The sequence below is a fragment of the Mugil cephalus genome, chromosome 11 (genome assembly GCF_022458985.1).
Source record: "Mugil cephalus isolate CIBA_MC_2020 chromosome 11, CIBA_Mcephalus_1.1, whole genome shotgun sequence".
In the NCBI taxonomy this organism is placed as follows: domain Eukaryota; kingdom Metazoa; phylum Chordata; class Actinopteri; order Mugiliformes; family Mugilidae; genus Mugil; species Mugil cephalus.
The window spans coordinates 2,107,040-2,133,450 of record NC_061780.1 but is presented as its reverse complement, the minus strand read 5'-3'; the positions used below and the strand labels follow the sequence as shown (position 1 = coordinate 2,133,450).

Sequence of the window (26,411 nt, the reverse complement as noted above, 5' to 3'; positions counted from 1 at the left end):
CACAGACAAGGGGTCAGGCCTGTCTGAAATAACAACTGAATCTCCCTGTTTTTCCTGGAGATGCTGTCTTCTTCCCAGTCATCCTCTTACAAACACACACAAAGACCAACCTGTTATTAACCTTGCCACCCTCTAATGGGCAGGTGCTGAAGAGAGAGAGAGAGATGGACAGAGCTTTAAAGAAAGAGAGAAAGAATGACAGGAGGATGTGGATGATGGGGGCAGGCGAGCTATTACACTTTGATCTCTTTCTCTCTTTCTCTCTTTCCCACACACACACCATTAATAAGCACTGTGTGTGTCGCTTTCCGCCCGTAGCCCTGGGGTCAACACATCAACTTTTTTTTTCCTACCTAAGTATGTGTGTGTTTGTGAGTGGCTCCTGGCTGTCTGGTATTATTTGTCACAACGTTTTTGAGGATAAGGTCATATTCAGATTCAAATTAGCCCCTGTTTCGATGACATAACACACAACCAACAGCTCTAAATCGGTCAATATTAAAGTATTAAATATGGCCTTGTTTTCTGTGCAAAGCGCCTGGTCAACAGGGTTTTAGTAACGGCAGTCTTCAGGGGGCTGAGTCTGAACCTGAACCTCTCCTTAGGCATGGGTCCAACATAAGTTACCCTGAACCGTGTATAAAATTGTAATTGAATCTCAAAAATAAGGGAAATATTTCTAACTTCTCTGCAATGTTAGCATACAAAATACACGATAAATGGTGGTAATACACTTCCTTGAAATGGTAAAACACCTGACCTTGGAATTCTCGGAATATCTTTGTGTGTGCTATAATGCTGGGAAGTAATGGATATCACTTTAATTATTTATTTAAAAAAGGAACACTTTTCTGTCAGTTGACAACAACAGGAGGGCGTTTCATTTTGTTCAAAACCAGCAGTATGCAAATGGTAATTCCTTTATGTTGTTCAAAAACAACATGCATTTTTATTTTCATCCACATAAAAGAGGATGGCTGAATGCAACCAGTGTGGAGGAGTAACACATGCAGTGGGGGTTGATCTATGGTGCAGTAAAGAAACCACATGTAACCAGACCAGACGAATGCAAAATAGAGAGTAATATGCAGAATCCGTAGGCAAGGGACAGCATGTTCGCACTGGTAGCTTTCTGGTTTTCAGTTACGCTTGGTTAAGCTCTGGTTGCATGTAGGTAAATAGAAAAAAAGTTCACAGAAAAAGAGGCAGAACATATTCTTATAGTATTTTTGCAAGCTAGTTATGCATTTGTCAAATATTTAAAACTGTCCAGTTGTAGCTGTCATTTCTCAACTACTCCATTATTGCGTCTCAAGGTGATAATTGGACTGTAAACAATGACCCTCCCACAAGAACTGTCACTCTTGCCCCAGTATATGTGCTGGTTGCACCAAAAGCTCTATTCCCACGGGACTGGTTTTACCTGGGCAGCTATATTAATGTGTAATAATTGCAAAGGGTCGTCTGTGATCTTAATCCTGTGTGACACGACCATATCCTTAATTTATAGAATAAAAATCACCCCACAAATTAACTACCATATATTTGACAATACCAATTCAGCATCAATCGGTGTCTTTCACTGCCTTCTTTGTGACTCTTTTCACTTGAAAATTATGAAGGCTTTGTTGTAAACTTTAGACCGCTTTTTGGGTGCAAAGTCAAGACGTAAAGAAAAAAGGCAACTAAAATCAGAAGAAAGAAATACTTCAGAAGTAATTCACTAAAATGCTGATAGATAAATAGGAAACTCTCACACAGACCAATCAATCAGCCTCATCACGTCATCATGTAAAAAGCAAAAGACCAGAGATAAAAATCTGTATACTTGCTTATCCCATATGAAGCCACATAAAGCACAGATGTATGGGGTAATTTAGTATCATCCCCAGGTGACACTAATCCTGTGCGAATAATGCTGAAGACTGACAGTTAGCCCCATTAGCTTGAGTCATGAAATGATTAGCCAATGAGTTCCTTGACCAGGTGATCTGGATCGCCCGTACGGCCCGACATCTCCCCCCAGACGCCTGCATGGATAGTTAAATAAATAAAGCACTGTCACTGTCAACTTACTGGATGCTGACTTGCATACAAGAAACCTGCTTAATGTAAAACCCACAGATAGTGTAATGTCTGGCCATGAGAGACAAACATAATGATATAACCCAAGCAGTTATCAACACGTTGACCATAACCATTAAAATTAGGATTTTATGTTGGGTGGGGGGGAGTTACCATCACACAGACACACAAAGACATAAACCCCCCTGGCTTCCAGTAACCATATAAATCACTTCCTCGGTAACCAGGTCTGATGCAGAATTGCTGATGTATAAAACACATGGATGGTGTGCAGGGGGGGAAGCCGGCTGCTGTGGTTTTAACATGAAGTAAAGGAGAACAAGGCACCATATGTATGAAAATTCATGAGGGGTCGGCGGGGGGAATGCGAGCGAAGATGCCTGCTTTCTGCTGAGTCACCTCAGTCATCCTCTGCACATGTGTCTGTGTGTCTGAGGCGGACATGTGTGTAAGTCAGACAAGTATGAAAAATATGAAGAAAAGCTGCTCTAAGCCGGCATGCAGTCGGACAAAAGTACGGTATTGCAAATCCGAAACTGCTTTTAAATGAATGCCTGGAACCTGGTTTAACAAATTGTGACACATTTAGATGCTCAAACAGAGAGAGGAAAGACCCTGTGGAAAGTTATTCTTGTCCATGTTTCTTGCTCTCATCTCAGCTCACACTTATGTCTGTTTTGACCACGCTGGTTTCAGTTTTGCTGTGAATTCGCAATAATCAAATTATTATGGTGCCATCGTTAGGGTTTAAAGGAGCTCAGTAAAAAAGGGTATCATCTAAAATGACTCTGTTCGGGGGTTAATGGAGTAATCCTAGTTATAGGACTATGTCTTAATTAAGTGCCAGCAACAACAAGCCCATGACATGATGTTTCAGTGCAGTCCATCCGTCCGATACCATTCTCGTGGGCACAATATCTCAAGAATGGCATGAGGTTATTTGTTCAAAGTCAAACCTTTGACTCAAGCATGAGTCAATTAGAAGTTGGTGGTCAAAGATCAAAGTCAATGTGAACTCACAAACGCATTTACAACAAAATTTCACACACATTTCTGATAGGGAGTGCTTCCTCTTTACCCTTTCTCCCTGGATGACAACCAGGACAGGGAAGGTCTTGCTCCACTGGCAGTCTACTAGAAACTTGTTGGTTTTGCTGATCTTGATCTTCTCATGGAATGGTCATGGAATCATGTGTCTTGGCCCTCTATCTGTCTCTGACCTCCTTTATAAAAATAATTTCAACATGAAGATGACATTGCTCTCACTGACGATTATTGACTGGAATCATAATTGTCTTTATAGTGATAGCTCCAGTTGCCCCACAAATGCACTTGAAGTGTTTTATTAAATGACTTGAGTCTTATATAGTATTATATTAGTCTGGATGTAGATTCCAAGTTTCCCTTCAGAGTTAAAAGACTCTTCTTTTTTACATCATCATCTACTGAGATGAGATGACACGAGCAGCAGGAGCATGTGTGTGCACAGAAATTGTTTCAGTTTTCATATGTGCGTGGGCGTCCATTTTAGTGTGTGTGTCTGGGTGCTGGCTGAGTTATGCACAGCGCATATGTTGAAAGATACCAGGGGTCTGAGTTTAATAGCGTGTGGTTTTTATGAGCCATATGAACTATTACACAGTCACTTCCGGCACACTTCTGTGAGATACCTGAATTACAGATATGGTATGATCAGACCTGATAACCTTTTCCCATTTCATTTTCACTCTGCATTAAAATATCACTTACACTATTGTTGAATAACATCTGGTGTACACACACATGGGAGCTGGTTTGCATTTGGAGCATTGAGTTACCGGTTGTTCTGCTGAGTTACTGGTGGTTATAGAGCCAGGACATAGTTGAGGAGTGTTTTTCTGGTCATACTATTTAAAAAAAAAAAAAAAGGAATCTCAGACTGAAGCCAACGTAGCCTTACTGGAAACAGTGACCAGCAGACCACTTGTTGTTGATCAATAATCACACGGCAGACGCATGGCTGAGCATTTCATAAGCCTTAAAATTGTGTTAATGGAGAGCTAATTTTTGAAATGACCAAGAGAGCATTTATTAGAAGGGCCATCTGCATACTGACTTTTGTGAATGGGAGCTGGGATGTGGGTGGTGGGGGGTGGTGGTGGGGGTGGTTGTGGGTGGGTGGGGGGGGACTCAGCCAGTGGTAATGTCAGGCAATGCTGTTACAGTCAAAATCTTCGCCTAATTAAAAGTTTGACCTAATGATCCGAGCTGAAAACGCAGAGGGGAGATGAATGTTTCTACCTAAGTCCGTTCCAGTTTGTCTTGCTGTTGCAGAGTTATTTCATTGATATAAATCCGATTTCAATCATGTGGTGACACAAGAGGAAACAGCAGGCAAACAACATCAGTCATCTGCTGAGAACTGCACATTTTAGCATATCCATACAATAACTGTAATAGATATTTTTGTGTGGTCCAAAGTGTTGGACCAGCATACATGGATCTTGACGCTAATGTGGTTAAAAATGTAACATATGGCTGTTTTTTCTTGTAACAATACATTTAAAAGAGTTGAGAGACCAAAGAGCAAATGAGGTCCAATATCTTAAAGCTGTTGATTAAACACAAAGAGGAAACCATGAACTGAGTACCCAAAGCTCATATTGGTGACAGGCAGTTACAGGATTTATGGGAAATGTGGTATTCATTTGGAGAAACATTCGGCTCCTAACAGTCCCATCCTGCTCTCATTTGTAACAATATTTTGTATGAGGTAAAGAATTCAGTTTTATAATGAAACATCAATGTCAAAACATACTACTTGCACTTCTTTAATCTGTTAATATATCCATTTTTAGCCAATTAAAGTATTCAGCTGCTGAAAATTAAGTTATGCTGACAGTGCTTGCTTCTTTCACAAAGTTTCGGGAAGAAAAAGTGGATTTATCGGAAGTTGGGTGACGGCACATGCAGAGTTGACATGCCTGAGTCAGCCGTCCTGACCGGTGACCCTCCTCTGCTGCATCTGAGACATGATGATCGCGTGCTGCAATGCATTTACAGGAAAACAGCCGCTGGGACACTGCTCGGTTTCCGAAAACGTTTTCAGTGGCGTCACTCTGGAACGAAGCTTGGAGGAGACGAAGAATATGTTTGTGCGTGTGAGTTTGTGTGAGTGTGTGTGGGTGTTCAAGGGTTGGTGGTTTCATTATGATAGAAACTAATCACAACATTTCAGGGGAAACTGACGAGCTCTCTCAAGATACAAATGATTAATCAGTAAACGGAGACATGAAAATGTTTTTTTGTCTTTATTCTGTGTGTGTAACTGTGGGTGTGTGTTTGATCACATATATCTGAACACTTTTTTGTGTGTAGTTGTACCGTAACAGCATGTGTGTTTCCAAATACATGTGTTTATACGTGACTTAATAAGTGCATTCACATTTGTTTGTGTGACTGAGACTCTGTGTGGGCGTGGGTGTGTGCACGAAGTATTTTCGCAGAAACAATGCCAGCTGTGCGGTTGCTGTTTATTGTCAACTCTGAAGCTGCATCCTGATCAGAGACGTTCAGGGAAATCAGGACATCCCAAGTGTTTGGGGAAGTTTTTCTCTGCTAGTGGTGCTAGATGAATGATCGGGGTTCACCAATAGGATTAGGACTTATTCTCATCCAAGATTATGTGGAAGTAATTTCCTAATTATATGATGCTCTTTTGTGAGAAGCCCAAAGAAAAACTTCATTTCTAATTAAATTTTATTCATACACAGTGCATAACAATACAAACTTTTTTAAGACGCTTTATAAAACCCAGCATGAGACCCCCAGAGCAAGCATTAAGATGATGCTGACAAGGAAAAACTCCCTTCTCAGTCTAACAGGAAGAAATATATATTGAGTGACCCATCTGATCGAGTCAGGGTCAGCCCCAGTCTGACAATCTGCTTATCATCATGGATGATCTTCAGCTCTGCTAACCAATGACTAAAAACAAAAGCTATATAACCAACTAAAATGCATTTTGTAAATATGACCAAAAACGTGTTGTTGTATGAACAGTTAAATTCCACTTCTGCATTGAAAAATAACTATGTAATATATGATGGGCCTAATTATTATTCATTCATAAAGACGTCATGTCAAAACAGACATTTCTTTGTGCTAAATGTAAGCGCTCAAACAAAATCCCCCAAATAGCAATGAGGTTAGGATGCATATCATATTGGTTAAATGTTCTCATCAGCAGTTGTCCCTGGTTCAACTTTTATTTTTACCAACAACAACACAGTCTCTGGTGTATTAAATTAATAAAGCCCAAAACACCCAACCATCCACTAATAGAAGTATAAATTCCTACTGATAATAATGTAAAAACAACCTATATAAACAAGGTAACGTCAGGAAAGTTATACCACTTTCACATCGAAAATCCCAGGTCGCCCCGGGATTTTCAGACCCAGGTCGACTCACCTTTGGTGTGCATTCATATCGGCAGAAGTTCCGGGTCGGACCTCCCACTGTAAGAGCTGCGTGCCTGTTTTTTCCTCTCTCATACGTCATCGCGTTCATTGCAGATAACATTGCAGTTTGTTAATGACCTGAAGAATGGACTGTTCAAACCCCTGCTCTTTCAAAAGACCTTGTCCTGCATTATGCCCCATCTGCCACCAAATCTCCTCTTCTCCTCAGATGCAGAACACTGCCATAATCGTTAAAAGGTGTGGGATATCGCTATACAAGCTGTATACAAACACAGTCGCACAGTTGCCATTCACCTATGCACTTCCATTAACGATCGTGTAACAACACATCTGATTTGTTTCATTGAAAAACTGAACAAAAATCTCTGCCCTTCAGAGATCAGTCTTTATGGGAGTAGACCAAAACTTGTTTTTGAGCTGAAGCATCTACAATCATACAGCCTGACAAGCTGTCGAGTGACTAAGAATATAACAGGCAGATATATCAACGATTTGATCCTTTCACATCGAGTGAAAAACTCAGGTTTTTGTTTGGAATGGGGAGCTGCTGGCATCACCTGGGGCTATTGTCGGGCTATGGAAGGAATATCTTGAGGAACTCCTCAATGCCACCAGCATGTATTCTATAGGGGCAACAGAACCAGAGGGCCTTGGGTTGGACTATCCAATCACCAGGGCAGAAGTCTCCGAGATAGTGAAACAACTTCACAGCAGCAGAGCTCCAGGAGAGAATGAGATCTGCCCTGCGTATCTTAAAGCTCCGGATGTTGAAGGGCTGTGTTGGCTGACGCGCCTCCACTGCATTGCATGAACATCGGTGGCAGCGCCTCTGGAGTGGAAGACCAGGGTGATGGTACCCAGCTCTCAATCTTACCTATGGTCATGAACTTGGGCGATGACCTAAAGAAGAAGATCGCGGATACAAGCAGCCGAAATGAGTTTCCTTTACAGGGTGGCAAGGTTCAGCCTCAGCGCTCAGTCACACAGGAGGAGCTCAGAGTAGAACCACTGCTACTCCACGTCTAGACGAGTCAGTTGTGGTGGTTCGGGCATATGATAAGGATGCCTCATGGACACCTCCAGTTACAGGTGTTCTGGCCATGTTGGACTTGGGGGGTGGCCCAGGACATGATGGAGGGATTACATCTCCTGTCTGGCCTGGGAGCGCCTGGGAGTTCCTCCGAAAGAGTGGCTGGGGAAAGGGCCGTGTGGACCTCCCTGCTTAAGCTTCTGCTCCCGGACCCGGATAAGTGTATGACAACGACAATAATACAGAGAAGTTAGAAACTGTGATATTTTGAGTTGACACATGAAATGTTCAGAGGACACGGACAATTAACTTGTTAAACAATGCTATAATATGGGACCAATAAATTGCAGAAAAAAAGTTTTGTTCCTTTATAATACAACTTAAAAGGCCAGTTAAAAATGGGCAACTTCTTAAATTTTAATTTAAAGATGATTTTATACAGTACTATGCAGCACAATTAATGCCTGACAACAGAAATTCCTTTGGGAATTTAATCCTTGTCAAACAAATATCCAAACATCCCTATGTAAACAAGAAATGTAATTTAAACACATTTAACGGTTAAATTGTCTCATTAAATACATTTACACATTAATGATGCTGCTTATTTGTTGCATTTTTTTAGTTTGACCTTGTTTATGAATGGCAATGGAATGACTTCTTTGATCAATGTCTCAGACCCATTTTCCACCAGTTACCAACATCTCACTTTGTACTGATTCATTTCAATGAACTCCGACCAATGGGTCCTGGAAACCAAATTATTATATAGACGGGAGAAGTGTACAAATGTGTCCTTAGGTGTTCACATGCTCCACAGAAAGGGAGAATGGCTCAATGTGTCTAATCAGGTCAGACTTCCCACAGAAATGAGAGATTATTGCTGTGATGTCTCCATAAGTGTAGTTAGTATGGTCAGAAGTGTAGTTAGTGAGTCCCAGCTAAAATACAAGTTAAGCTAATGCAAAAAGCAGCTTAGGTAGAAAGGGTACCTCTTCTCGTAGTCAACTAGCTGCCCTTCAGTTTCTTTTAACTCTAAATAGTGGGCGTCCCTTTTCTTCAAAATCGTGGGTAAGAAGCTGTTCGTGGGAAAGGGAGGGCTGTGTGAGATGAGATAACATTTGAAACCTTATCAAACCCTCTGGGGAAATTGGATAGCAGATAAACAAACCTCACCTCATCTCAGACAAGTGGAAGGCATGCCTGTCGTTTCGCTACGTACTAGCCTGTGGGATATCCCCCCTCCTCCGGAGTTGGAAGGTGATGTTCTCCCCCGGTCAGAAAAGTGCTGTGAAACCCCGGTGTCATGATGCTGAGGTAGTGGAACTCGCTGTGTCAACGGGTGACTAGAGAAGTTTCCCTGATAGTAATAATAAGATCGAACAAACAGGAAAGAGCGATGCAGTGCGCAAAAGTGAAAGATGCTGAGTCAAAGGGTGGGGGCGCACCGAGTGTTTTTAGTTGAGTGATGAGGTAATGGATGCTGCTGCTTTCTCATACAGTGACTTTTTTTACTCTGTGGAATCCTTAATAACATGGAGGTGGAATTTGTTTCATCACGTCTGTTGCTGCCAAATGTCAGTTCGTCTGACATCTGGCTGCGGTAGACATTAGTGTCAGAACAAGGAAGTTTGAACACTGGCTTGACTTTGAACACTGAATGTGAGTTTGTAATTAAAAATTATCAAGGACATTTTTAAGCCACAAAAGTTAATTGTTGAATTATGTTCAACCGTAATTTGACAAAATTTGGAATTCTTTGACCTTCTTGTTAAAGGTAACGCGCACAGTTGTGTTTGAACAAAAATATTTCAATCCTTAATCCTCTGAGGGGGCGTTTCTGATGTAGGTGGCAGACGTGTTGTCATTATCTACTATTAAACCTTAAAACTGGTTTGCCTACTTTGCTGAATTTAGCACTGATTACCACTTTTTTTTTTTTTTTCATATTAAAAAAGTAAAATGAAGTTTGACTTTAAACTCTATAATGGAGTTGTGACATTCACAAACAAACTTTTGCTGTCTTTTTTTCTTTTTGTTTTCTTTTGTTGGGTTTCACACAGAAGCCCCTTTGCTTTGCTATGACACGGTGTTGGTGTCGATTCTTTGTCAGCGCAAAGGTGTTTACTGATTTTTTTCTTGTGCTGAATTAAGATCTGTCTGTCTAGAATCTATATTTTAGATATAGGCTGAGAAATTCCACCAAGAGAATATATATTGATGGGATATCAAAATTTGAATGGATCCAAATCTGATAATCACTTACTCCCAGGCTAGCATCTTAAAAATAAATACATATCGAAATGAACCAGTCTTTTGAACAGCTCTTTGAAAGGAATAGATCCACATGTTCTGTTTCCCTTTAAAGAGCCATAAATCCCATCTCTACTGTATAGTAACAATTTCGTGTGCTCGTATTTTGAAGAAAAGAAAAAAAATAAGTCATATTTCTTTTAGAACTTTAAGGGTATTTCTGTTTTTCATAGCAGCGCAGATCTTTGTATGTATATGATCTAAGAGGCAAACACTTGTGATTGGGTATCTGTCCAGGTTGGTGTATCAGCTAAAAGGCCACATTAAGACTGCAGACCTCAAGCTCTAAAATGAGTCATGTTGTTTGCCTGTCTCCTGCATGGTAGGATAAAAGACAGGCCACAGTTACTGCAGCCCATAGGGCAGTGGGAGCAGTGTTCCCATTTCCTGCTTCATTTTTAAAGCTCGGCATTGCGCGGAAACGGACATAAATATTCACGACTTTCCACTGAAGAGTCTGGTTTACTGCAGCAAATGCCTTGTGAGTTTATGCAATGAATGTTAAGAAAATATTTCATTACAAACAGTATTTTGGCCTGAGATGATTCATCTGCTGTTTGAATCGTCTCTCTGCTCCTCTCAAGGTTTGTAGGTTTGAACTGTCTGGGATGAAAGCAAGACTTTCATTGTTGAAGATGAGTGCAGCTTTGAAGAAATGTATGATGTAAGGTCACCATGCTCATACAAATAGTGGAGGTGAAATTGTTCCAGTTTAACAGGTGCAACAGGACTGTGTGTGTCACACACACTGTATACACACCCACAGAGCCTTTAGAACAAGTGTTAAATCCTTGTGTAGATTTTTTATTTTATTTTTTTTTTTTTTTAATTCAAATAAAAGAGAAAGATTTGCAGGCATATCTAAATTTAATTTTTAACTGAGTTGTCATTAGTTCACCTGGAATAAATCCAAAAATGTTTCCCCACTTTCCAAGGTGTTGACGTTTTACTGTATATACTACAGACATAAGCAGAAGTGGAAATAAATTAGGAAAGGGTCCACCAGACATATTTTTTAACTACTGCCATTAATCTCTTTAAACATATTATAGTATTGTTGAACAAGAGTGTGGCTGCCCTCTGGGCATCCACACTCTTGTTCAACAATACTCCCCTGCAGTGTTCCCTAAATTCTGTCTTCTCATAAACAGGGTGGGATGCCACAGCATCATCTTTGCATGGAGCCCTCAAGAACCAAGGAACGCCACTGGATGTTACCGAAACAGCAATCTGCATGTGCAACACTCACATGTCCCTAATATCCTGCTAATAATATCTAATATCCTAATATCGTGCATCTTTGCATGAAGATAAGATGTTTTATGATTAAAACACGTCCATTTCCTTTACTATGTGCCGTCACGTAAATAATGGAAAGAGCTATCAACTTTGGAAACACATTCCACATTCCCACTTAAAAGCACATGAACACCAAAAACATCTTCCCATCACGGGAAATGAGACCATCGGGAAATGAGGAGCATGTGAATGCAGCAGCTATTTCTGTCCCTGCTATAGACATATTTGAATTGCGGTCCAGAATGCCCCTGCGTTGATTCAGGTCAAGCCCTCTCCAAGATGTCAGAATAAGTTTTTATTTTTTTGTTGTTGTTTTTTTCTTTTTTTTTTTCATTTGTTTTTCATTTGGTTGCTTTATTTGTTTATTGCAAAATGTCATCTCTGGAATTTGCCATAAAAAGAGTTGTGACATTAGAGGTAGCAGATTAGTCAGCCTATGTATGTATTTCTTTCCAGTGATGTTGGATGTTTAAAGTTACTCATCTGCTAAGTATCAGTGGAGGGTACAGTTGTGTGGCATCATTGCCTAGCTCTAACTAATCTTAAAAGTGGTCTGTCCAATAAAAATTCTAATCATCACGTAAAATGTTGGCGGCAGACATGCCAGCCAAATAGACCTTGAAATAAATATCCCTGCTCTACACTGTATCTGTAACACGCTAATGGTGCGGTGATCTAAATAGTGTTTGTGTAGTTCAATTTTCATAGTATGAGTAAAAAGAATAACAGAGAGCCATTAGATTAGATTAGAGCAGTGAACATTTATACCATAATTTACACTTTTTGACATTTTCGCACATAAATAACTATGTAAACCAGAATGTAAACAGAGATTCTCCTCTGAAGTTAAAGCTCTGAACAGAGAAAGAGACGCTTTGGTCAAACATTAGCTAGAGAGAAAGGTAATGAAACAGAGGAGAGAGTGAGAGCTACACAGTTCAGATGGTGTGCAACTGTTATAGAAAATTACAGCTGCTGTAGTAACATTAAGTTGGCTCTTAATGCTATTATGACCAGTTTCAGAGATATTGTACACAGTGTAAATGTTGCAAGCATCGGCACTGAAAATATAAAGTAGGAGGAAGAGGGTGGGGGCAGTGCATAAAAGAAGGCCGAGGTGCTTTTGTGTGTGCCAGTTCATTAACAAAAGGGTGGACGGGTGGGGTTGAAGAAGCGGCCATTTGTCTCAACCAAAATATTAACAACAACAACAAAACCAAAAACATGTACAAAATGAGAGACCACAGCGACAGAGCAAACACTTCATCATATACACAAAGTACATCTTCCCTTCTTCAGCATTTTGATTTCTCAAGTCCTTCTTCCCTTGTTTTGATTTTCCTTTTCTTTTGGTGTGCATTTAAAATTGAAGCCATATGAACTTTGGTTTCTAGCGACAAGTGTGAATCCCTACATCTGAGGATGTTCACATCCCTGTTGGGTTATTAACAGTGTAATAAAAAAAAAAAAGTAAAACAAGAGGAGGGACAAGTTGGGGGGAGTGGCTCAGGGCCTCCCAAGTCCATTATGTGCTACATGTTGAGCAGGCTGTGCCACTCCTTTGGACCACATGAAGAGCTGCACTCCAGTTCAGTTTGGTTTCTTCTTCTTCAAGTAGCAAAAAAAAAAAAAAAAAAAAAGCAAATAAATAGAAACTCCCACTTTCAGCTTTCCCTTTAAACTCACACATACAGACACACACTCATGTCATCACATACACACTTAGCACACTGAGGTAACCGTTGTGAAAAATATACAAAAAAATGCCCGTTTTTGTTTCATTTAAATTAAGTAGGCATCAGAAAAGGACTCAGACATGCATTAGGGAAGCTTTCAAGCAGGGTTGAAATAAATCTCCTCTTTCTAAATTAACAAATTTATATGCCGTACTTTGGCAAGATTTTTAACCCTTTCAACCTGCTATTTTGTTTCCTAAATTTAAATAGGTAAAACCCTGAAGAGTGGACAGCCCTGGGTCTATAGGTCAGGGGTCAAAGGACTGATATAGGCATAGAGAGAGTGACTATCTACAGAGAAAAACTATATAACATCAACAAAAAAATGGGCCTTTACATTGATTTCACTCCATCAGTGTAATCATCCCTTCCACTTATTGCTTTTGAAGAAAACAAATAAAAAGTATAATAAATTAGATTATACAACAACTAACTGATCAAAAACATGACACATGAAAATAGAAACAAAAAAATACAACAACAATAATGAGAATAGCATTATATCAATTACATAAGGTAAATCCTGGATAGATGATTGTCTCTAAGTATAATCAATGCTGAAAACATTAAGTAGTCATGGGACAGTGTCTCTTGTAGCCCTGAGTACGTGAGTCCCTGATAGGTTGAAAACCTGGTATTGTCATGCTGTCACTTCTGATGACAACCAGGTAGAGGATTATTTATTTACATTTGTTGCTCCTGGCAACACAGTTCACCACGCAGTCTATGTCTCTTGGACATTTACACATGGTCCTCTGACTCCTGCTTGACTGTAATTTTGGGAGGAATTGGTGGGATGGGGCTGCTGTGGCGCATCTTGATGACTGACGTTTCATTCGGGGACTCGTATGCACTGTAACCTGCAGACAGAAGCTCAGTGGTGCTGCTCTTGTGGTGGGAATGGAATTGGGACGACTTAAGGTCAGTGTCCTGCCACAGCATTCCCAAGACCTGCTTCTCCAACATGACCTCCATCTCACCTCCTCCCTGCAGCTGCTCCAGTCGTTCGGCATGCTCACTGACGTCAAAGCGCTCGATCTCCTCATTGGCTCGCTGTACCTCCTCCAGTACAGCGTGACTGGAGACAGATGGACTGCCAGAGCTGGTGTTTGCTGCCAGACAATAGCCCTTCAGGTGAAGTCGCAGGCTACACAGGTGGATGTAGTGACGATGACAGTGTGGGCATTTATGTGGACGCTCACGGGAGTGCAGGCGCTTGTGCAGCTTCAGGTGGACAAACTGTGTGAATTTAGCTGGGCAGAGTTTGCAATGATAGGGCTTCTCCCCTGAGTGGAGGCGCAGGTGAGTTTTCAGGTTGCTGGTGCTGCTGAATCGCTTGTGGCAAACCTGAAAGAGGAGGCGCAATTAACGTTAGATGCTTAAGGTTGCAAGTTTGATCTATGTAAGAAGTTCATCAACAGTGTTTCTCACCTGACATTCATGAGGCTTCTCCCCAGTGTGGACTAGATAGTGTTTCTGCAGGTGAGCCAGCTGAGTGAAGCCTTTGTTACAGGTTTGACATTTAAAGGGCCTCTCTCCACTGTGGACACGAAGGTGAACCTGAGAAATGAAAAGATCTGATTAGGTTTATTCAAATATGGATGTGAGAACATCTGTTGACAGTCTTTAGTCCTCTGCATGCCATAATCCTGCCCTACAGCCTGAACGTTACACTGCAATCCCCATTTACAAAGGCATGATAATAGGGCAGTAAAGCAGACAAGCAGACATGATGTTTAAAGCCCAACACTGTACAAATCAGAGATGTCTCAAGCCTCACCTTCAGATTAGACAGCTGTCCGAAAGTCTTGCTGCACACATTGCACTCATATTTGATTTTGCCATTCTGCTTCTTCAGAGGGTATGGCAGTGCTTTGTATCCTGCCGAGCCTGTGCCACGCTTCACCTTGGACAGATTGATTGCCTCTTCATCAGAGTGATGTTCACTGGTGTTGCCCAGCAGGGCTGAGGTAGGCTTGGTGGGCATCTGCTCACTGGGAGGCGCTGTCCCTGCCGTTGGCGAGCCACTGGATGGTGCGCGAGCTGGTCCGTGTGGGTGTGGGTGCCCAGGGTAAGGGTTGTGAGGCCCTGCTTTGTCTCTCAGGGAAGTAGCTACTGAGAAGGCACTTGTTGGGCCTGGAAGGAGGAAGTCTCTGTGGCCAGAGATGGGTGAGGGGTGTACAGGGTCAGGCATCAGAAAGCGCCTTGAAGCTGTGTCAGAGGGTAGGAGGGGCACATGAGGGGGCAGAAGGCTGCTAAACAGTGGGTACATCCTAGGAATGATCCCCCCTACGGAAGGGACACCACCAGCAGGTAGAGGATAGTGATGGGGCAGCAGGTAACGTGAGTAGGGGACCCCTGGAGGGTAGTATGGTGAGGAGATGGAGGCAGTTGGTGGGGAGTAACCAGGGTAAGGACCCAGTCCAGTATGGTAAAAAGAAGCAGAAGATGGTGCTGGACCAGAGGGGCTCCCCTGAGGGGTGCTTTCTGGGCTGCTCCTCGCTGATGGGCTAGGTGTGGCTGAAGACTGGGTGCCAGAAGAATGAGTTGAGGAGTAACCAAGCTGGCCAGGTTTTTGGCTAAGGAAGTCTTCAGCAATGTGGGTGGGTGGGTGGGGCCTGAGAGTTGGATAGAGGGCACGGGGGTACACGGGGCGCTCAGGACTGTTGGCATAGCGTGGGCGGGTGGGAAGTGGCCGGCTGGGCTCCCTCTTTGTGCTATTGGTGCCTTGGAGAATGGAAAGAACACTGTGTTCCCTCTTGGCTGGGGTGGGTGTCACTGCGACAGGGGACAGACTGGATGCTTCGGCCACCCGGTCTTCACTGCTCACCTGCTGCTGCTTGACTTCCAAAAGGGACTGCTCTGAAGACAGAAAAAGAGAGAGAGAATAGGTCATGGGGAGTTCAGCAACTCAAAATAGGGTCCTCTTGGTTCTCATACAGGCCTATTAATAAGTCACTGAAGACTTTAGCATTTAAGTTGTTGTTATGACTTTTACTGAACAACATAAACACTGAAATTCCTTTAAAACTGAACGTGAATCCAGAGAGAAACTGTGAGACTGTGTGTAACAGGGTAAAGGAACACCATAAGTAACTCAGCGGGCCAATTAGGGTGACATATTTGATGAACGAGTGTGAGGAGCTTGGGTGAGGGTAAAGGACAGGAAGTGAGGCGTGACAGCTGCCTTCAGGCATTTGTGTGTGTGTGTGTGTGTGTGTGTGTGTGTGTGTGTGTGTGTGTGTGTGTGCGCCTATAAAATCAAGATAAAATCAAAATGGTGGCAGACAGACAGACAGGTCTGATGGAAGGTTTCCTGCTAAAGATATTCTCACAAGAAGCTCGGCCTCCACCTGCCCTCCTCAAACACACCCACACCGTGTGACAAGGTACACACAAAGCGGCGCCTGCAGACAAAGTCCTCTGTCTGATTTGTTGACTCTTCCACTTTGGAACATCACCCACTTTTGATCAGTCTCCTACTCTCCTGGGTTTCTTGGACATTCCATATTGTTCCCGGGTCGAAGGTCAAATTAAAGAGCTTCCTCCTCAGTCACTCACACCTACTGTCTTCTCTGCATGATGAAAGAGTGGATTAGGAGGAGAGCTCACTCACACACGCTCTAAAAGCCCTGGGATGTTGGTTAGCAGCACATCTCGGCAGTTAAATTGCCACAGATGGGGCCCTTAAAATGCCGCCGTCTATTATCTATAAGCTCATTTACTGCCTAGTCAACTTTTACCATGAGGTCGCCCAGAGGGGAGTGTGTGTGCGAGAGAGATGGAGGTTGTCAAACTTAATCCTGAGTGCCAGCATTGGTGAAATTTGCTTGACTCCCCCTGGTTCACCACTTCACACATAGACACACACATACACAGCAAGTGACCCTTTCGTAGGTAGTATAGCAGCAGTGTGTAAACAGTGAGGTTATCAGTTTGCCTCCCTCCTCCTCTTCCTCCTCCTCCTCCTCCATCCCTCTTCTAGAAAACAAACAGGGCCGCCATCTTGGAGATATCAATCTGTCAACACGGCCCTTCTGCCAGGAAGTTCAAGTAGTCAACAGAGGGGGTAGGAGGTGCAGCTCTACCTCGCCCACTCCCTCCTCCATCCTCTTTCTGGTCTTTTCAAGTGGCCAATATATTAGGGCGATTGGCCGACACACACACACACATCCAGACACACAATCATATTTGTGACCTCACATGTGCTTAAGATGAAAAGGCTGGGTGTTGCCGTGTCATGCTTATGACTGTGCTCTTGTCCGTGTGTGTGTAGCAAGAGAGACTGTTTTTTGTCGGCAGGGCCAGAGCGTCTTTGAACCCGACGCACACATGGATGACAGGTGTTCTCAAGTGCTAACACTTCAAGAATGCTAAATGGCGATGACAAAAAACGAGTGAGAGAAGAGGGGACAGGAGAAAGTGAGGGAGTGAGACAACGGTGTGCGCTCAGTCATTTTGCTCACACATACACACACATGTCTGGTTTAGCTATGACTGTGCTGGAAAGAGGTAAAAGCAGATAGAAAAATACGACATCAGCGGCATGCCTCAGGAATATAACTTAATTTGAAGCCCAACTCTGGCGCCCCCTTTAGGACCCTAAGTATAATAAAGTCCTAAAATTGCTCAGAGTCTAGCGAGTGGTGTCGTAAAAAAATATTGTCTCATTGATCTAACACAATGAAGCTGTGGTCATTTGTAGCTAACCAGATAACTTGCCAACGAAAACACAGAGCTCCTTCTCACGTTTTTGTGTTACTTTATTTGCGTGATTTTGCTACATAATGCTGAAATTTGCACATGACTGATTGAACAAATATACGGACCGCATTTCATTGAGTTTGTGGCATGACTACGAGGATTCATCACAGTAGCTTCCTCTTCTTTTACCTTTTGCCCTTTTAAAAGGGTTTCAGTTTAACATCACTGAGTCAAAAAGAGTGTGGTTCTCTTGCTTTTACTAAGCCAGAGACATTATTTCTTACTCTGTATGGAGGTTGTGGGCTACACCAACAGTCAAATGTCCTACTCATTTGAAGAAGCTCATCCAGCTGAATCAAATTTTAAAGAGTGGAAACTTTGAAAGACAAAAATGCAACCAGATCCAGGTAAATGTTTCTGTTGCAGGTAAAAATGATTAGTATTCAAGTCACTGGTAGGTCAACAGAAGCCTTTAGGGCTTAAATGACAGAGGAAGCTAATTAAAGGCAACACATATACAATATACCAACTGAAACAGGGAGGGGAGGGAGGCAGGCAGAGAGATCCAGGGTACCTCCTGCCTCTGTCCCCCAGGTTATGCGCATTTTTTTCCCTGGGCAGTGGAGTCACTTTGGCTGGGTGTGCTGGTTCCTCTGCCACCTTAACACTGCTATTAGCCTGCAGTCACACCTGGAAACTACTCAGCTCCCACTCTCTCTCTTTGTTTTCCTCTTAGCTTGCTCACTCTTTGATCAGCTCATCTAAAGTGGATAGGTGCAGCTAGTCTGCTCTGTCATGAATGTGTATGCAGGATGAATCTTTACAGTAGAGCTTTAGGTTCAGTTTTTTTTTTTTTTTTTTTTTTTGGTGAACAATACTGTCAGTATGAAATAAATAAATGTATGGTAACAAAACAGCCTTTAGAAGAATTGGTTCGTGCATATTTTAGATGACTACAGAGACACTTGTAGTTATTTTTCTCATAGAAAAGGGTCAGAAATGCAGTCAAGCAAAGACACATACCAGCTGAGGCTGAGCAAGGTTGTGCATATGTGTGTGAGCTTTTATGTTAAAATGTTAAAAGCGGGTCTTTAAGTGTGTAAGACTGTGGCATTAGGGGCCATATCCCCCTGTCTGTGTAATTACACTGTCACTGGCAAACACACACAGAAGTACAACGATGGCACTGACAGAGATGAAAGGTTGTTGGTCTTGTACTTTTCTGTGTGTGTGTGTGTCTGTATGTGTGTGTGTGTGTGTGTGTGTGTGTGTGTGTGTGTGTGTGTGTGTGTGTGTGTGTGAGAGATAATGACAGACTATCGTTCCAAGAGGAAGGAGACACAGCTATGCTCAAAAACACTGTTAGGCTTTAAGAGTGGCGACAGGACATACTCAAGACACACACACCTACACTGCCTATTGATTTTACGTTGTGTGTGTGTGTGTGTGTGTGTGTGTGTGTGTGTGTGTGTGTGTGTAAGCTGATCCTCCGTTTAATAAAATACATCCAGTACAATAACCGTCTGCAAGAAACTGACACCTGATGCAAACTGACTCATTTTATTTCCTGAATGTGGATTGTTTATGACTACTCATTTGCAAGAAAAAATCTGTTCATTTTAATCCGATGAAATCAAGTCAATATTTAAAAAAAAAAAAAAAACAATCTCATGAACTTACTAAGTTTCTGCATCATCAGCTCCCCGGACGGTGGGTAGTGCAGGCGTCGGGCAAAGTCGTGGCAGTACCAGACAAGCAGCTCAGCACCAGCCGGGACGGGCTTCACCGTGTAGAAATAAATCTCCATTCCGTTCTGACATGCTGCCAGGTTTTGCTCCGCTGCTGAGTGGGCTGGGTTCACGTACCGCATCCAGTTGGAGCGAGTCTCATCCAGGCCGTCAACAAAGTGGTGAAAATCCTCATCCACATAGATCTGCAATGACAGAAAGTTTTTTTTTCTTTAGTCAAACTTAGTGGCTCACATTTTATTGCCAATTTTAAACATCCAAAAGAGCAGGACATATTCACAGTCTATTCTTCTTTCTTTCCCCCCAAGGACAGATGGGAGAGATAAACCAATAACATTTTACTTTTACTTCTGACCTTTTGCACACTACAAATAACTTACCAACAACTGTAAAACATTACTAAATGAATGGGTCAGTAATTTTTTTAATACTAACTGAAGGTTACATCAGTAGATAAATAAGTAAGTGGCGACAAATGAACAAATCCAATTGAATCTATGTGTAAATAAGTAAAGCTCTTAATAGACTAAAAACAACACGACGTGAATTGGCTGATTTGAAATGCAAGCGCCTTAGCTACTAAGGAACTGAATAACTAAAGAAATGAGTTTCACTAAGTGGCTACTGTAAAAAAGTCAGCATTAATAACTAACAAATGAAAGCAAGAGAATGAACTAGCTCCTTGTAGTATTTGAGGTTGTTCTACATCTAGACCTTATAATTCATTTCCTTTCCTGTCTCTCTCTGCATCCCTACATCTGTTCATTCCTTACCATTTCTTTGCCGTCATCACCTTCAACCAGACGAACAGAGAGTCTATCAATGAGGGGATCCTCTTTTATATTGAAAAGAGAAAGGAAGGACCAACTCATTTTCTACCTCTACCTCTCCCCCCTCCCCCCTTCTCTCTCTCTCTCTCTCTCTCTCTCTCTCATTTCGTTGGCTCACTTTGTGTGTGAGAAAGTGAGATATGAGCATGAATGGAACACCTTTCTGATTTAGTAGCTGCTTGCGGTTAGAGGTGGTGGTTGGAGCATGGTGACTCTTTCTTTTCATGCAAGTCACACTGACACACACACATACTGCAGGCAGTGGTCTGGGAGGTGGTTTGTGTGTATAGCATGTATAGTCTTACTGTCAGTTACCGGTAGTGATGGAGCGTGTTTTATCAAACAGTGTGTGCGAACTTACAGGAACCAGTATGACATGGCATTTGGGTGAAGGTGACATCACGTCCCCATCTCTGTTCCTCGTTCGCACACACCCACAAACAGCAAGACCAGTTTCCTGTTCCACTGACTGACTTTAGATGTGTGTGACGTCACAGGAAGGGGTCCCTCCGGCTTCTGAGGAAGTGTGCGCGTGTTGTGTGTGAGTTCTAAGTGTGCACACTCACCCTCCAGAAGTACTTGCGATTGGCGTCTTTGGGGACGCTGTCGGCTGTGTAGATCTCGCCCACCAGGGGCCCGAAGCGAGTTCCTTTTGGGATGTACTCTCTGCTGCACACGCCGACCACCTTCACAAAGACACGCACGCACAGACAGGTTAGAAAGTAGGTTGAGGTTGAAACTAAAATAACATATTGATGTATGTCTTAAGACAATATTCAGTCTTAACTCCATTATCAACCTGTAGACACGATGATTAATGAACGCGTGTCACACTTCATTCTATTTGGAGCGTGTGACATCTAGCTGCGCGTGCGATCAGCTGCATAAAAAAAACAGTAAAATCTCCTCTTTCAAATCTCTTTCTCTCTTTCTTTTGTCACACCTCCACTAGTCGCCACATCAAACTAAAACCGCCGCCACTTCAGACGCTTAAGGGAGAAACATTTAGCTCAAAAGAAAGAGAAAAAAAGCCCTTTGTTTCTTCCTCCTCTGATTCAATAAAAAAACAGGGGCTGACAACAAGAAGAGGAAGAAGAGAAACGCGAGGGATTACGTGGTGACTAGACGTTAGGCCTCAGCCACGGATGGTAGAGAATCACACACATTTTCTTCATGCTCAGCCCACGCAAACAGAAGTCTTTCCCAAACTCCCCAGTTCCCTGGTGACATGGGAAATCCCCCTTTTTATTCCTTAGGACGAGACATGAGAGTATTTTTTTTGTTTCTGTGTTCATGAGTAATCAGATAGTTTTCTTTACTTATTAACAACCTTTTACAATGCACTCTCTTTTTCTCTGAGGTGAATTTTTGTCCTCCTTGATCACAGCAAACTGCAGTCCTCAGGCCATATAAATATTAGCTGATAACATATCACCTTGTAAACACGAGACGGTATTTTTTTCTGTTTCCTCTTTCTTTGGATTTTTCCTCAGTTTCCTGTTGATAAGCTCCTGATGAGAAAATCTATGTGATCACGCCTTTTTTCTGGAAGACTCACAAAGTGTCAGTTGCGGCCTTGTGACCTGCAGTCATGCACTTTTTTCCCATTCCAAAATACTCTAAAACCAAGAACAGACGCACCATTACTTTCCTAACTGACATAGACATGATCTATGACACGGACACGAGGAATTCTTAGAACGTGGAAACATCAAATTCAACATATCCCCAAATAATCCCCCATCCCCAATAATAAAGACTGCACAACTGATGCATGATGTTGTTGATCACCATCCAATTGCTAACTAAATATATGAAGCATATGAGTCTGCAAATCAATCTGGCAGCAGAAAAGTGAGTATGCTCATACGCTGTCTGCTGAGATGATAAACTGTGCCCCCTGCCTGCTGCCCTGGATATTGCAGGTGATAGAATGACTAAAGGAGACATATGGAATATGACACAACACTCCTATCCACTCTGATGATGAATGAAATTTTCATGGATGGCTGCTACTTAATGAGATGCCAATTTTAACAGTGGTTCTGTTTAAGTATTGCTTCCAGGGTTTCACACACCTACACATATACACATTCCTCTATGTGTGTGTACGTGTTTTACAACGAGACACGTCCCCCTCTTCATTACATGACCCGCATCTGACTCATGATTGTGTGTACGTACAGATGGCTTTCTCTGCCTGGGTGTGTGTGAAAAATTGTGACTGAAGAGAAAGTTTGTCTGCCTAGGTCTATAGTATGTGAAGTGTGCGTGTGCGATGTCTGACCTCTTTGCTGCCTGCCAGGTGTTTGAAGGCCAGGTTTCTGGGCAGTGAGGCCTCTGCTCTGGTTGCTGATGTCATCATGGCGTCACAGTCTGGCCCCGCCTCCCACGCCGTGTCTTTTACAATGTACGTGCACTTCTCCTCGAACTCCGTCTCTGTCCATTGTGTCATGTCTGCCTCCTCCATGTCCATTTCCATGTCGACATCAGTGTCTGACGCCGTCTCGGCTCCGTCTGAGCCTGTGCTGGTGGCGGTGGAAGCAATCTTGGCGCTGTGGTGTGTGTTGTCCTGCTCCATGGCGTGCGCCCCCTCACTGGTCAACATGGCCGAGCTATGAGAGGTCGCCTGGTTGAGGTGGATGGATAAGGAAAGAGAAAGGAGGAATAAGTCTTTCATTTGAGCTCCTTTATCCAATTCTAGGAAAAGTCCTTATTTAGGCAAAACGATTTAATCGAAGGAAAGAGCGCAAGAAAAAAGTTGGCGCAAAAAGAAGGAACAACGGTGAAAAATTAAAGAAAGGAAAATTGATGAGAGAAGGCAGAAGTAAAGAAAGGCAGACTGGTAGGAAAAGGATTCCTTATACGAATTACAAAATATGGGAAGACAAAAAGGAAAAAGAGGTAAGGAAAAAGGTTAGATTTAAAGAAGATAAAAACTGAGAGATAAAATGAAGAAAGACGAAAAGAGGAAAGGAAGAGCTGTGATTATGATCTGAGGTGACTCAGTACGGAAGGGGGGTCTGACTAAAGCTAGTGTCACACATACACACACACGCAAATACACATGTACACTATGTAATATACAGGAAACTGTTCGTCTTGTCATTTAAAGTAAATGTTAACTAATTTGGGAAACAATTAGAGGATAACACATTCATTCATTCATTCACGTAAAGTCAGTTCATGATCATATGACAAATCCGGCTTTGTAGCAGTTTTTCCAGTAAATATCTTTCGCTTGTGGGATTTCCTTTGGGTCAAAACGACACTCCTTTTGTCACTCTAATTATCAGTTTCTGTTCCTAAACTTAAACATGAATTGAACTAATTCATTTTTCAATGATTGTTCTCTTTTTTTATACGGATATGTAAAAACCACAAAGTATGATCTGCGGCTGTTATCAAACATAAGAATGAAGAGAAACCAATAGAGGAACTTAACACGTGTCTTACAATGTTGCAAAAAAAAAGTCATACGTTTTTACTTGGTGAAAATTATCACTTACAAAATAGAGAATGGGAACCAATCATTAAAGCTGAACATCTCTGAAACAATTAACTAAGATTCAGATTTCAGATATTTTTCCACTAAATCCCCTTTTTATTAAAAGTTTTGTAAACTTGAAAAAAAAGACACACGAAGTGTGATTTAATCTCTGTATCAGCAGCTTTTGGACTCATTTCTGACCTCTCTTCCGATCCTTCTTATCAGTGTCTTTTGTTCCTCCTTGAAGCAAACTAAAGACAGTGTTTTTATCCTACACTTTGTTCCTGACAAATTTTTAGACGGACAACTCAGACGAGTTGTTGTTTTTTGTCCCTATCCTAAAAAAGAAAAAGCTGTTGAATTTACTTAGACTATATGAACCTAATATCTCCTGCGTTTTCTCGGCCTCTTTATCCCCCCTCCTACCCGTCTGTCCCTGGGGTTGAAGACAGAGGAAGGAAATGCTGTCTGTGTCTGAATGAAGCTAAAATTGGAAGCAGAGTGGCACTGCAGCGGAACCGGCAAATCATCCCAATTTCCAGCGTGTGTGTGCTTGTGTGTGTTGGTAATGGACGGGGGGAGTGATGAGGAAGGGAGCGTCAAAACTTTTCCATTTGGGGGGCCACTGCAGCGCAAACAAAACTTCAAACACGATCCCACCCAAGACAATCCCACACACACACAGGCAGATATCCACACTGGGACAAACATACTGCTTGTCCCACGCAGACAAGCGGAAAGCAACAGATCTTCAGTGACCACACTAAGCTCTGCAAATTCTTCTAAAGCCGCAAGAAAGAAAATTATTTCACATCCAACTGGCTCCAGTCACAGCTAATGACTTTTTCCTCCAAACTCTTCTCTTTGAGGAATGATTTTAAAATATTTTCACATTAAAATCCATTTCAGAAACCAACCTTTCAGTCATATTTCGTCTTATTAACCGTAAATAGTTCCTTGAACTCTTCAAATCACAAAACCTCCCTATGCTAGTAATGCCAGAGAAAACCTGAATCATTAACAAAATGTTCATCTATGTTTCATAAAACAATCTACAACTTGACGTGAAACATAAAACTCATCAGACTGGAACAAAGCAAATCCTTCACAATTACGTTCAAAACCCACAAAACCACTAATCCACTTATTTGAATTGTAAAACTCTAGAGTTTCCAGTATGAAAACAAAAATTTTCCCAGTGAGCGACTGCACCTTTCCCCACAGAAACAGGCCCACAGAACAACAGTTTCTGCTCCATTTGCCTTCTAAATGAAGCACATTAAATAGTGATCAGGTATGAATATGCTTCTCAATATTTCAACTCTCGGCAGAACCCAGAATCCTCTTTGCATAACAGCTGCAACATTGAAAACTAATAGTGAAACCAAGAACCAAGAAACAATTCACCTCTTGCGCATTTAGCCCAACTGAAAATATAAAAGCTGAGTCTGCACGCAGACAGGATTTCAAATTAAAGTGCAATTTAAGAAGTCAAAGTGAAACACCTCTGAGCTGTTTAGGCGCTACGTAAAGCACCAATAACAAATCTCACTCTTCTCATGAAAAAAGAAAGAAAGAAAGAAAGAAATCATGTAAAGTCTTAGTGATATGAAGATATTATTTAGAAAGAATAATTTATCTTATTAGGTAACAAAATACATTTATTAAACTATGCAAAAAAAAGAAAAAAAAGAAAAACAGAAACTCAGCCAGAAAATCAAGCGTTGATGTTAAACCAATCCAAACTGGTGGGGGAAAAAACTCTCAACATTTTAATAAAAATCAGAACAACTCCAAAAGCTTCTTTCAAATGCAGTAGTAAGCAGCAGAAAAAAGGTAAAAATGCTTATTTAATTATAACATTTGAAAAACTGTTTGATTTTAACTTGCCGTTTTTGTCTGGTTTTAAACTTTCCTTTCCTGATCTAAATTTAAACAATCTAAACAAAACAATAACAAAAAAGAATCTCTGTGAACATTTTTAAAAGTCGTAGCGTGTTAGTCGCTGCTGCTCTTACCGTGTAACTTTGGTCCCATCCACACATAGGGACGACCGGTCAGATCCTCTCCGTATATGTGTGTGAGGATAAAGTGTGTGTGCGGGACAGGTGCAGTTCTCCCCCTCTGTCCTTCCTGCTCCGATACTCCACACTGGCGTGACTCTCTGTGTGAGTGTGCGTCTGCGCTTAAGTGTGTGTGTGTGAGAGAGAGTGTGTGTGTGTGATCCACTTGGTGTCCTGTTTTCAACTGAAGACAGGACGAGCATCTCTCTTACTTAGTCTCGCTCCCTCTTTCTCAAAGCCACGCCCCGAAATCCTTACTCCTCCTCCTGGTTCCACCCCCTCACTGGCTCCCTCACACACCCGCGCACACACGCACACAAACACACACTTTTCTTTCTTTTCTTTGCGAGGAAGCAGCAGCAGGCGCTTTCACCTGAGGCCATGAGCCACACAGACACAAAACACTGAAAACTTCTTTTCTGCGTCAAACTAAAGATTTCTTTCAGTGATGAGGACAGTTTGTGTGCGAGAGAGTGTGTGTGATCTGTTAATAACTTCAAAAGCATAAACCACAACAACATGTGTGCGTGCGTGCGTGCGCGGCTGTCCAAGTGTGTGTGTGTGTGTGTGTGTGTGTGTGTGTGTGTGTGTGTGTTTTCCTGGGGAAGAGGGGAACATCCTGTGATAGTGACTCAATGCTTCCCCCCCAA

The 26,411-nt window shown here is 42.1% G+C and overlaps 1 protein-coding gene across 1 annotated transcript; it reads right to left on the bottom strand.

Moving 5' to 3' along the window:
- Positions 1 to 11,931: 11,931 nt before the first annotated feature.
- Positions 11,932 to 25,931, bottom strand: prdm1a (PR domain containing 1a, with ZNF domain). The gene is made up of 7 exons (XM_047599931.1): positions 25,717 to 25,931; positions 22,496 to 22,837; positions 20,775 to 20,894; positions 19,311 to 19,563; positions 14,707 to 15,788; positions 14,358 to 14,486; positions 11,932 to 14,273 (listed from the first exon to the last, which is right to left on the bottom strand). The coding sequence occupies exons 1-7, from the start codon at positions 25,741 to 25,743 to the stop codon at positions 13,668 to 13,670; spliced, it is 2,559 nt and encodes an 852-aa protein (XP_047455887.1). The 5' UTR covers positions 25,744 to 25,931; the 3' UTR covers positions 11,932 to 13,667.
- Between the last annotated feature and the right edge of the window lie 480 nt (positions 25,932 to 26,411).